Source organism: Scyliorhinus torazame, chromosome 5, assembly GCF_047496885.1.
Source record: "Scyliorhinus torazame isolate Kashiwa2021f chromosome 5, sScyTor2.1, whole genome shotgun sequence".
Lineage (NCBI taxonomy): Eukaryota > Metazoa > Chordata > Chondrichthyes > Carcharhiniformes > Scyliorhinidae > Scyliorhinus > Scyliorhinus torazame.
In genome coordinates this window covers 116050932-116064753 of record NC_092711.1, presented here as the reverse complement: position 1 = coordinate 116064753, position 13822 = coordinate 116050932, and the positions used below count along the sequence as shown (strand labels likewise).

General features: G+C 44.4%; 1 protein-coding gene across 6 annotated transcripts in view; it reads right to left on the bottom strand.

The window, feature by feature from the left end:
- LOC140419561 (uncharacterized) overlaps positions 1 to 13822 on the bottom strand; it is a 29137-nt gene that overhangs the window by 14206 nt on the left and 1109 nt on the right. For 4 of the 6 annotated variants that reach the window (XM_072503461.1, XM_072503462.1, XM_072503463.1 and 1 more), the window contains exon 2: positions 6988 to 13819. In XM_072503461.1, the coding sequence (XP_072359562.1) occupies positions 7258 to 8406 (1149 nt within the window). In that variant the 5' untranslated portion in view covers positions 8407 to 13819 and the 3' untranslated portion in view covers positions 6988 to 7257. Of the gene's footprint in view, positions 1 to 6987; positions 13820 to 13822 lie in introns of those variants that run through there. The other 2 variants (XR_011945868.1, XR_011945867.1) reach the window with 1 other exon arrangement.

Genomic DNA, 13822 nt, shown 5'->3' with positions numbered 1-13822 from the left:
GTGAGATTTTTGGTCTCTCAGCAAGGCAATGGACACAGAGAGCTCACGGGAAAGAGGAATTAAGACTGAGATCAACCACAATCGTGTTCAATGGCAGAGCAGTTTTGACGGGCCGAGTGGTCTACTTCTGCTCCTATTTCTTGTGTTCTTGCAGAGGCCTTGTGTGGGCTCAGGCCGGGTGGCAGCTTCCCTTCCCTGAAGGACATTAACAAACTAGTTCACTTTTCACAAAAGATTCAACAGTTTTCGTGGTCACATTTTCCCAGTCTCAGCCCCACAAGTTACCAGATTCATTCAGCTCAATTTCACAACCTGCCTTTGTGTTTCTGTGGGATCTCTCTCACAGTCCCTTTTTTCTGTTTTAAATCAATTTCACAGGGTATGAAATGAAATGAAAAGAAAATCGCTTATTGTCACAAGTAGGCTTCAAATGAAGTTACTGTGAAAAGCCCCTAGTCGCCACATTCCGGCGCCTGTTCGGGGAGGCTGTTACGGGAATCGAACCATGCTGCTGGCCTGTCTTGGTCTGCTTTCAAAGCCAGCGATTTAGCCCTGTGCTAAACATCCCCTGTTTACAGGGTATTAGCAGGGAAGGATGTGCAATTGGGAAACTCCACCCAAACACCACATCAAAATCTGACAGTCATGTAACTGATCTTAACCTGAATATCATCAGATTTTGGACATGGAAGGAAAAAGCATAGTTCACAGTGGAGAGAAACTGTACACATGTTGTGTGTGTGGACTGGTGTCCCATCAACGTGTTCACACTGACGAGAAACTATTCAGGTGCTCCGACTGTGGGACTGGGTTCAGACGATCAACTCAGCTCACTCTGCACCAGCGGATTGACACTGGGGAGAGACCATTCACCTGCTCCCAGTGTGGAAAGGGATTCATTCACTCAGGCAACCTGCTGAGACACCAGTGGGTTCACAAGTAACTGCTGTGATTAGATTTTGATGTGAATCACATCCAGGACTGAACCATGTTCATTGGACTTGGTTTTGACTCATATTTATAAACGCTAATCCAGTTATAAGGGATAATATTCTGGATAAATGTCAATTATTTAACACGTGTGTTTCGAATCTTTTAACATCCCATCACAAGTTTGTTCCGTTTGAAGGTCTCTCCCTCTCCGCTGTCTCCTCCATCCTCATCTCAAGTGTGTGGAGTTCATGAAGCTTCTTTCTTACTAAGATTGAGACAATCTGATCAGCTGCCTCTGCTGCTTTCCTCTCTACCAGTGGGCCAAACTGTCTCGAAAATTCCACCTGGTCTGAGCTCTGAACTCCTCTTTCTCCAGTTTCTCTCCTACCCTCTATCTTCATCAGAGCTCATGTTGTCCATTAGACCGGTCTCCTGCCCAGAGTCCCAGGTTCGATTCCCGCCTTGGAACACTGTCTGTGCAGAGTCTGCACGTTCTCCCCGTGTCTGCGTGGGTTTCCTCCGGGTGCTCCGGTTTACTCCCGAAAGACGTGCTGTTGGGTGAATTGGACATTCTGAATTTTCCCTCTGTGCACCGGAACAGGCGCACGAGTGTGGCGACTAGGGGATTTTCACAGTAACTTCATTGCAGTGTTAATGTAAGCCTACTTGTGACACTAATAAAGATTGTTTGGTTATTATTATTTAACCACATTCTCACAAAACTGCTGACCATTCAACTTCTCCATGTTGTGTGATATTGTTCATAGTTCTGTCTCTTGGTCCTGTCGCTCATCTTTAAATGCACCATCATCACCCATCCTAAAACAATATTTAACCCCACCATCATTGCAATCTATCACATCAAAACTTCCCTTTCCTCTCCAACTCCTTGTACTCTGTGACCCCCAAGGATCTATCCTCAGCCGCTCCTATTTCCCATCTACATGCTGCCACTAGGTGACATTTTCCAAAAGCACCATGTTAGTTTTCACATGTACACTGACAACACCCAGCTCTACCTCACCACCATCCCTCTCCATTCCTCCACTGTTACTAAATTATCAAACTGCTTATCCCACGACCAGTACTGGATGAGCAGAAATTTCCTCCAATTAAAAATTGGGAAGACCAAAGCCATTGTCTTCAGTCACCACCACAAATTCCATTCCCTAACTCCCGAGTCCATCCCTCTCCCTGGGAACTGTCTGGCTGAACTGCACTCTGCACAATCTCCGTGTCAGATTTGACCCCAAGATGAGTTTCTGACCCCCATCTCCACACCATCACTAATACCAGATATTTCAATCTCCATAATGTCATCTGTCTCCACTCCCACCCCAACTGCTGCTGAAACCCTCATCCATGCCCCTTGTTACCTTTAGACTTGATTCCAATACATTCCTGTCCAGCCTCTCACATTCACCCCACACGGAAACGTGAGATCATCCAAAACTCTGCTGGACGTGTATTTTCTCACACCAAGTCCTGTTCACCATCACCGCTGTGCTCACTGACCTACATTGGCTCTGATTCAGCAAAGCCTCCATTATAAAATTTGCATTCATGTTGCCAAATCCCTCCGTGGCCATGAACATCGTCAGCCTTTAACCATGGAAGCAAAAAGCCCCGTTCAATATGGGGAGAAACAGTTCACATGTTCTGAATGTAGATGTTGTTTTAGCCGATGGTCTGACCTTTCGAACGATATGTAGTCTCGCTGGGAGAAGCTTTGGAAATCTGGGGACTGTGAAATAAGATTTAGTCAGACCTCGAGATTATTCGACCTATTCACACTGGGGAGTAACCGTTCATGTTCTCCGTGTGTGGGAACGGATTCACTCAGTTCACCAGCCTCATTTCTTCATGGTCAATCTCTGCTGGACTGTTGCCAAGTGCAATGTATCTTTCCTGGGGTTTGGGGTCAGTACGGAACACAGTTCATGCAGCAAGTGCGGAAAAGACAGCAGGAATTTCTCTAATCTGTGATTTACAAGGACACATTCCAAGTTCCCAGCAGTTATGTTTCTTCAGTAATTTCCTCATTCTCCCTAAACTACCCTGCCTGTTAATTCTGATAGTTCCATTATTGTAGCTATAAACATCATGCATCAAAATTTAATTTGTTCTATTGCTCACTCTGGTTTAAGTTTATGTTGAGGTTAATAACAGACAAACTCTGTCATCTCCCCGATCCGATTAGAGTTTCCAATGAGAAGATTCTGTGGAATGGAATGTCTTATCAGCGTTTCCACGGTGACCTTTCTGCAGTGAAGGAATGTCTCATCAGCGTTTCCACGGTGACCTCTCTGCAGTGAAGCACCTTCTTGAACTCAGACTGAACTTCTCTCTCCCATAACATACCTTATATCAGACATTGGATGTCAAGGTATTTCAGCCATGTTATGTTAATGTCTCCAAAACCCTAAAAGGAGTTTCAGATACACAAACTTTTAAATGTGGGAGGACAAGTTGATAAAGTGTTTCAAAAACACATGGGATCCAAGGTTTTGTAATTCTAATGATGTGGAGATGCCGGCGTTCGACTGGGGTGGGCACAGTAAGACGTTTTACAACACCAGCTTAAAGTCCAACAGGTTTGTTTCGATGTCACTAGCTTTCGGAGCACTGCTCCTTCCTCAGGTGAATGAAGAGGTATGTCCCAGAAACATATATATATATATAGACAGATTCAAAGATGCCAGACAAAGCTTGGAATGCGAGCATTATAGAATTTACAGTGCACAAGGAGGCCATTCGGCCCATCGAGTCTGCACCGGCTCTTGGAAAGAGCAGCCCACCCAAGGTCAACACCTCCACCCCATCCCCATAACCCAGCTACCCCACCCAACACTATGGGCAATTTTGGACACTAAGGGCAATTTATCATGGCCAATCCACCTAACCTGCACATCTTTGGATTGTGGGAGGAAACCGGAGCACCCGGAGGAAACCCACGCAGACACAGGGAGGATGTGCAGACTCCGCACAGACAGTGACCCAAGCCGGAATCGAACCTGGGACCCTGGAGCTGTGAAGCTATTATGCTTCACGAAATATGGTGTAGTATCTCTTTGAACTACCGCAGTCTGAATGATGAAGATGCTCCCACGGTGCTGTTTTAGTGATAGTGGTGATTAGCAGGTGATTAAACCTCTACAGATCCAGAGATGGGGTAACCCCAGGTTAAAGGTGTGAATTGTGTCAAGCCAGGACTGTTGGTAGGATTTCGCAGGCCAGATGGTGGGGGATGAATGTAATGCGACATGAATCCCAGGTCCCGGTTGAGGCCGCATTCATGTGTGCGGAACTTGGCTATAAGCTTCTGCTCGGCGATTCTGCGTTGTCGCGCGTCCTGAAGGCCGCCTTGGAGAACGCTTACCCGGAGATCAGAGGCTGAATGCCCTTGACTGCTGAAGTGTTCCCCGACTGGAAGGGAACATTCCTGCCTGGTGATTGTCGCACGATGTCCGTTCATTCGTTGTCGCAGCGTCAGGAAAGGATGTCCCGAAGCGTGGTACATTGGCGAGACCATGCAGACAATGGTTAGGTGGGGTTCTGGGGATAGGGTGGAGGAGTGGTCCTCTACATTGGCCCATCAAATGCTCCCATGATAGGATACAATGTAAATGTATCAGTGGTTAGCACTGCTGCCTCACGGCACCGAGGTCCCAGGTTCGATCCCAGCTCTGGGTCACTGTCCGTGTGGAGTTTGCACATTCTCCCCGTGTTTGCATGGATTTCTCCCCCACAATCTAAAGATGTGCAGGGTAGGTGAATTGGCCACACTAAATTGCCCCACCATTGGAAAAGATGAATTGGGTACTTAAATTTTTTTTAAAGATAAATTCTACTCGTTACATCCTCAAAATTAAATTTTCCCTTCATAAATCCATGCTGACTCATAGAATTTACAGTCCAGAAGGAGGTGATTCGGCCCATCGAGTCTGCACCGGCTGTTGGAAAGAGCATCCTACCCAAGCCCACACCTCCACTCTATCCCCATCACCCAGTAACCCCACCCAACACTAAGGGCAATTTTGGGCACGGAGGACAATTTAGCATGGCCAATCCACCTAACCCGTACATCTTTGGACTGTGGGAGGAAACCGGAGCACCCGGAGGAAACCCACGCACACACGGGGAGAACGTGCAGACTCCGCACAGACAGTGACCCAAGCCGGGAATCGAACCCTGGAGCTGTGAAGCAATTATGCTAGCCACAATGCTACCGTACTGCCCTCGGACTCTGTCCGATCCTGCCACTGTTTTCTAAGAGCTCAGCTATAAAACCTTGATCATGGATTCAAGAAATTTCCCCACTTCCTGCATCAGGCTGACTGGTCTATAATTCCCTGTTTCCTCTCTACCTCCCGTTTTTAAATAGTAGAATTACATAAACCACCCTCCGATCTGCAGGAATCTAGAGCCACTTGTTTAAGTACTTTGGGAGGCAGATTATCAGGCCCTGGGGATTTATCAGCCTTCAATCCATCTATTTCCCCAACACCATTTCTCTACTAATATTGATCTCCTTCAGTTCCTCCCTCTCAGTTCTCACAATTAATTTTGGCTAATCCAGCTTTTTATAAGACATGAGCTTGTTCCCTAATTTCTTGATTACATACCTGAGAAGACACACTGAAACTGGTAAAATTAGCTAATTATATTTACTTGAATAAGCACGCCACACAATGATATTTCTTATCCTTAGCAGAGCTGCTAATTCTAAAATACTAGGAAATAACTGGGGGCCGGTTGAGCTCAGTTGGCTAGACAGTTGGTTTGTGATGCGGAATAAAGTCAACAGCACGGGTTCAATTCCTGAACTGGCTGAGGTTATTCATGAAGGCCCTGACTTCGCAATCTGACCCCTCGCCTGAGGTGTGGTGATCCTCAGGTTAAATCACCACCAGTCAGCTCTCCCCCTCAAAGAGGAAAGCAGCCTCTGGTCATCTGGGGCTCTGGCGACTTTAATTTACTAACAAATAAGGCTAAGTACAAATCATTAAAGTGACAGATCGCGCTTGGATTTGAAGATTCTCCAGCTCTCCCTTCGCCTGTATCCATCTTGTGGATCGTTCTAATTCAGTATTATTTCTTCCAAGCCTCCAATTGTCCAAACTCAATTCCCTTTTACTCCTGCTGACCATAACCAGTGTTTTCCATTCTGTCCTGATTGGAGTACGAGTCAATGCCTTGATGATTTAAAAATGTTTTCTCTGGTGGTGAGCTGCCGTCTTCATCTGCTGCAGTCCCTTAGGTGTGGGTATGCCCACTGTGCTGTTATGGAGGGAGTTCCAGGATTTTGACCCAGTGACAGTAATATATATTTTCAAATATATATATTTCCAAAAAGGAATGGTTAGTGATTTGGAGGGGAACTTCCAGGTGGTGGCGTTCCCAGGTATCTGCTGCCATTCTGCTTCTAGATGGCAGTGATCCTGAGTTTGGAAGCTGCTGCCTAAGGAGCCTTGGTGAGTTACTGCAGTGCATCTTGGAGACGGTACACACAGCTGCCATTTTTCATACGTGGTGAAGGGAGTGAATGTTTGTGGATAGGTTGCCAATCAAGTGGGTTACTTTGTCCTTCGAGTGTTGTTGGATCTGCACCCATCCAGACAAGTGGGGAGTATTCCATTACATTCCTGATGTGTCTTGCAGATGGTGCACAGGCTTTAGGGAGTCAGGAGGTGAGTTACTCACCGCAGGATTCTCGCCTTTGGTCTGCTCTTGTAGCCACCATTTATGGCTAGTCCAGTTTGGTTTCTGGTCAATGGTAACCCCTAGGATGTTGACAGCGAGGGATTCAATGATGGTAATGCTATTTAATGTCAAGGGGCAATGGTTAGATCCTTTCTTGTTGGAGATGATCATAGTTTGGCATTTGTGTGACACAAATGCAACTTACCACTTGTCTGTATAAACCTAGATATTATCTCGCTGCATTTGGCCATGGACGCTTCAGTAACTGAGGAGTCGCAATTGTGCAGTCATCAGCGAGCATCCCCACTTCTGACCTTATCATGGGAGTACGGTCATTGACGAAGCATCAGCTGAAACTAGTTTGGCCTCAGACACTATTTGAGCATGTCTGGGATTCATTCTTCAGTGAATTTCACAAAGCATTTCTGAATTAGTCATTTTACATGTGACAAATCACATCTGCACACTCACACCGATATCCTCACATGAGGCTACAAGGGCTCCATTCAATGCAGACAATTCATAGACTTTCAGGTGATCTCATATTAAAACATAGGATTATTTAAGTCTCATTGCAATCAACCAATCCACCAGTGTTTGTAAATAGTTCACTCAATTGTTTTAGTTTGAACAAGACTTAACGATTAGGAAGGACAGGAATTTCAGATGGTAAATTGAAATAAATTGATTTAAAATAAAGATACACAGCAATACAGAAGGAAAAGAGTAAACTGATCGATACAGAAGGAAAAGGGTAAACTGATCGACACAGAAGGAAAAGGGTAAACTGATCGACACAGAAGGAAAAGGGTAAACTGATCGACACAGAAGGAAAAGGGCAAACTGATCGACACAGAAGGAAAAGGGTAAACTGATCGACACAGAAGGAAAAGGGTAAACTGATCGACACAGAAGGAAAAGGGTAAACTGATCGACACAGAAGGAAAAGAATAAACTGATCGATACAGAAGGAAAAGGGTAAACTGATCGATACAGAAGGAAAAGGGTAAACTGATCGATACAGAAGGAAAAGGGTAAACTGATCGACACAGAAGGAAAAGGGTAAACTGATCGACACAGAAGGAAAAGGGTAAACTGATCGATACAGAAGGAAAAGGGTAAACTGATCGATACAGAAGGAAAAGGGTAAACTGATCGATACAGAAGGAAAAGGGTAAACTGATCGATACAGAAGGAAAAGGGTAAACTGATCGACACAGAAGGAAAAGGGGAAACTGATCGATACAGAAGGAAAAGGGTAAACTGATCGAGACAGAAGGACAAGGGTAAACTGATCGACACAGAAGGAAAAGAATAAACTGATCGATACAGAAGGAAAAGGGTAAACTGATCGATACAGAAGGAAAAGGGTAAACTGATCGATACAGAAGGAAAAGGGTAAACTGATCGACACAGAAGGAAAAGGGTAAACTGATCGACACAGAAGGAAAAGGGTAAACTGATCGATACAAAAGGAAAAGGGGAAACTGATCGATACAGAAGGAAAAGGGTAAACTGATCGACACAGAAGGAAAAGGGTAAACTGATCGACACAGAAGGAAAAGGGTAAACTGATCGATACAGAAGGAAAAGGGTAAACTGATCGACACAGAAGGAAAAGAGTAAACTGATCAACACAGAAGGAAAAGGGTAAACTGATCGATACAGAAGGAAAAGGGTAAACTGATCGACACAGAAGGAAAACGGGAAACTTATTAACACAAAACAGACTTTTACCATTTCTCTTGGTTGATCAGGCTGTAAAAACATAATCCCTCTGGTACCCCTTCTTAGACAACAATTCTGATGGGAATCTTCCTTTGGAGATTCCAGTACTTGGCTGGCAACAGACCTTCTCCTCGGGTTTGAAGTACCTAAGTAGATCCTCCCTCAGTTTGAATAAACTGATTAGAACTCAATGGTTGGTCAATTTCATACCTGAATCAGTTTGATTGGGTTTCAACCATTTGGGTAAATGTCGCAGATCGGGATACAATGGGAATGTTTAATGTATCCCTCCCATCACCAAATAAGGTTACCAAGGGTATGAAGACTCGTTGCTAACCACCATGTCAGATCATACATTCCTTCTCACAGAAGCTGTAATATAGAATTTAAAACAGGCTTACACAGTTTTAGGTACAACCAAGTCTTTTAACACAACCACTAACAGATTATTAAATCATCAATTAAAATCAACTGAGGCACACTACTTAATTAATAATTTGTTTCTGACTAGTGAATAATTAATACACATCATTGATTAATACAATCGATCAATTGCTGAATACAAAATGCCCTTTTCATTTAAATGTTAAGTTTCACAATGGCTTCCTTGATCTTATTAGCTTACTTCAGTAAATATAAAATGTAGCTCACCTGAAAATGTATCATTTCTACTGAAACTTACTGCCCAGTCCCACTTATATGTGTCTGTAAAGATCTTTGCTCATCTCCCCCTGAATGCTTCAATGTCTTAGGCAGTGGCCAGTTTATCAAATGCAATTCTCTTTGAAAGTTCATCCACGAGGATACAACATCTCCGAGAGCCATCAATTTATTAGTCTCATCTACACTTTCCTTTCATTAAAATGTACATCAATACCACATCGATATATTCCACTGAACTACACCCACAGTGAGGTATTCCAATTCCCATTCAGTGGGGTTATTTTTCCTTAACTTTATTCCTGTGCTCAATCACTTCCTCTTATACAATTTTACATATCCCATTAGATATCTCATTCATGAGGCTTAGAGAAACGTTACTATCCAATACTCCTACTATCTTTAAAACAGGAAGCAGACATTCCAATTTGATTCCAGGTATCAACAGTTTATATGTTTTTTATTTTCAAAATTAGTTCAAATTCAATTTGCAGTATTGTGGGGCTGACGGGTTTTCTTAATCTTCAATTTATTTCCCCAAATGAAACTTTCTTTTCCGATTCCCGGGAACCACCCAGACCGTTTGTCATCAGGTTTTGTTCTGAATATTTGATAATCCCCCTCAGCTTCAGGTAAATCTCCCTTTCGAAGTTTGAAATAGAAAAGCTATAATTTTACTTTATCAATTTTGGCAACAATTATGCAGACTCTGATTTTAAATGGTATTTTTACATCAGAATCAGAAGTCCTGGCAATTGGTTTGGAGGCAAGTTCCATCTCTCCCATCTCAAGCTCTTTCTCTCAGAAAGTAACAAATGGCCTGAATGGTTAAGGCCAAAGTCTTTGAAAGGCAAAGCCTTGAGTTCAAATTGTCACCATGTTATGATACTTGATGCCAGTTCTTGAATTCAGAAATAAAAACCTTCTTGATCTCTTGCTGTAGCATCAGCACAAACCCTGGAAACCAGCATCGCTTGTCAAATCCATTTGGCTTTGTCCGAGAGCCCAATGGGTTAATGTTTTCAGGAGAACAACCAAATATGTGAGAACGGAAATAATCTCGAGTTAATGACGAGGTGTTATTGTTCAGTGGTGACATTCCCATCTCGGAGTCAGGAGGATGTGGGTTCAACTTCACCTCCTGAAACATGACCATAAAATCCAGCTGGTATTCCGATGCTGTACTGAGGGAATACAGCACTGTACTGAGGGAATACAGCACAGTACTGAGGGAATACAGCACTGTACTGAGGGAATACAGCACTGTACTGAGGGAATACAGCACTGTACTGAGGGAATACAGCAATGTACTGAGGGAATACAGCACTGTACTGAGGGAATACAGCACTGTACTGAGGGAATACAGCACTGTACTGAGGGAATACAGCAATGTCTTTCAGAGGAAACCTTCCAATTTCACCCCATCTGCTCTTGCAGCTGGACGTAAAAGTTCTGCTGATGATATTTCAAAGGAGGAAGTTCTCTCGGGTTGACTGCTCAATATAAAGCCCTCGGTGATGAGCACTGAGCAGATAATCTGGTCATAATCATAGTTCGGTTTTGAACTCACTTTCTTGCTTTACAGATGCTGCCTGACCTGCTGAGTATTTCCAGCATCTTATTTGTGTTTGTTGGAGCCTGTTGTGCACAATCTGGCTGCTGCATTTCGTACAGGAAAATCCCAAAGCCTTTTATTCATATATATAAGGAGCAAGAGCGTAACGAGAGAAAGGGTTGGCCCATTCAAAGGACAAAGGAGGAAAGTTATGTGTGGAGTCAGAGAAAATGGGTGAGATTCTTAACGAGTGCTTTGCATCGATATTCACCGAGGGGAGGGACATGGTGGATGTTGAGGTTAGGGATAAATGTTTGATTACTCTAGGTCAAGTCGGCATAAGGAGGATGTGTTGGGTATTCCTAGAGGCATTAAAGGTGGACAAGTCCACAGGTCCGGATGGGATATATCCCAGGTTACTGAGGGAAGTGAGAGGGGAAATAACTGGGGCCATAACAGATATCTTTGCAGCATCCTCGAACACAGGTGAGGTACCGGAGGACTGGAGATTTGCTAATGTTGTCCCCTTGTTTAAGAAGGGTAGCAGGGATAATCCAGGTAATTATAGATCGGTGAGCCTGACGTCAGTGGTAGGGAAGCTGTTGGAGGAGATACTGAGGGATAGGATCTATTCCCATTTGGAAGAAAATGGGCTTATCAGTGATAGGCAACATGGTTTTGTGCAGGGAAGGTCATGTCTTACCAACTTAATAGAATTCTTTGAGGAAGTGACAAAGTTGATTGATGAGGGAAGGGCTGTAGATGTCATATACATGGACTTCAGTAAGGCATTTGATAAGGTTCCCCATGGTAGGCTGATGGAGAAAGTGAAGTCTCATGGGGTACTAGCTAGATGGATAAAGAACTGGCTGGGCAACAGGAGACAGAGTAGTAGTGGAAGGGAGTTTCTGAAAATGGAGAACTGTGCTCAGTGGTGTTCCACAGGGATCCGTGCTGGGACCACTGTTGTTTGTGATATACATAAATGATCTGGAGGAAGGTATAGGTGGTCTGATTAGCAAGTTTGCAGATGACACTAAGATTGGTGGAGTAGCAGATAGTGAAGGGGACTGTCAGAGAATACAGCAGAATATAGATAGATTGGAGAGTTGGGCGGAGAAAAGGCAGATGGGAGGTCAATCCGAGCAAATGCGAGGTGATGCATTTTGGAAGATCCAATTCAAGAGCGAACTATACGGTAAATGAAAAAGCCCTGGGGAAAATTGATGTACAGAGAGATCTGGCTGTTCAGGTCCATTGTACCTGGAATGTGGCTGCGCAGGTCGATAGAGTGGTCAAGAAGGCATACGGCATGCTTTCCGTCATCGGAAGGGGTATGGAGTACAAAAGTTGGCAGGTCATGTTACAGTACAAGACTTTGGTTCGGGCACATTTGGAATACTGCGTACAGTTCTGATCGCCACATTACCAAAAGGATGTGGATGCTTTGGAGAAGGTGCAGAGGAGGTTCACCAGGATGTTGCCTGGTATGGAGGGCGCTAGCTGTGAAGAGAGGTTGAGTAGATTAGGATTATTTTCATTAGAAAGACGGAGGTTGCGGGGGGACCTCGTTGAGGTCTACAAAATCATGAGAGGTATAGACAGGGTGGATAGCAAGAAGCTTTTTCCCCCCAGAGGGGGGACTCAATTACTAGGGGTCACGAGTTCAAGGTGAGAGGGGAAAGGTTTAAGGGAGATATGCATGGAAAGTTCTTTACGCAGAGGGTGGTGGGTGCCTGGAACGCATTGCCGGCAGAGGTGGCCACGATAGCGTCATTTAAGATGGGCAGTGAGTAGAGGGATACAGATCCTTAGAAAATAGGCGACAGTTTTAGATAGAGGATCTAGATCGGCGCAGGCTTGGAGGGCCGAAGGGCCTGTTCCTGTGCTGTAATTTTTCTTTGTTCTTACATTACGACAGTGACTACACTTCAAAAGAACGTCATTGTCTGTAAAGCACTTTGGGACAGCCTGAAGTTGTGAAAGGCGCTTTATAAATACAAATCTTCCATTAACAAAGGAAAAAAGACCCAACAATGGAATAGTCGGCAAGAGGACATCAATCAGTCTCCTCTTATCTTAGACAAATCAAAGACAATTCAGGTCCATTCTATTAATTCCATTAACTGGGCTGGAGTTTAACATCAAAGGAAATAAATCTGAACTGTCAGAATAACATGGTTCATTCCTGGGTGTAGAAATCCAATCCCTGTAATCACATGTGAACTCTCTGGTGTCTGAGACAACCGGATGTCCGAGTGAATCCTCTGCCACACACGGGGCAGGTGAACGGCTTCTCCCCGGAATGGATTCGCTGGTGAATCGTCAAATCTCTTCTGCTTTTAAAGCTCTTTTCACAGTCAGAACATTGAAATGGTCTCTCATCAGTGTGAACAAGTTTATGTGACCGAAGCTGCGATTTCAAAGCAAATCCCTTCCCACATTCAGCGCAGGTAAAGGGTTTCTCCCCTGTGTGAATTCGCTGGTGATCCCGAAGACTAATTGCACGACTGAAACTCTTCTCACACTCCATGCAGGTGAATGCTTTCTCGTCAGTGTGAACACGCTGGTGTTCAAGAAGGGTCGCCGATTTAATAAATCCCTTCCCACACACTGAGCAGACGAACGGCCTCTCACCAGTGTGGACACGTTTGTGTAGAGTGAGGTGGGAAGAACAAGTGAATCTCTGCCCGCATTCAGAGCAGTGGAATGGTCTCTCTCCAGTGTGAACCCGTAGATGCTCAGTGAGGTTGGATAAAGACCGGAAGCTCTTCCCACAATGAGAGCAATCGTAGGGTTTCTCTCCGGTGTGAATTCGCTGGTGTGTCGTTAGGCAGAATGACTGCGTGAATTCCTTTCCACAGGTGGAGCAGGTGAATAACTTCTCTCCAGTGTGACTGCGTTTATGAATTTCCAGCTGTGATGGGGATCTGAAACGCTTCCCACAGTCTACACATTTCCACTGTTTCACCATGGTGCCACTAGATTGGGTAATCAGTTAAAGCCTTGTGGACACAGAGAATAATTGTACAGTGTCTCCTCACTGTGAATGATGTGATGTTTTTTTCAGGCTGTGTAATAGTTGAAGCTCTCTCCACTGTCAGTTCACTGGAACTCTCTCACTCGGGTGTGTGTTGTGTGGGTCTCGGTGCTTTTCCAGTCACACTGATGTTTCAGATCCTTTCCCACATTCAAAGGCTAACTCATGATGAATGTGTCAAATCCTCTCCTTCCAATCCCCTG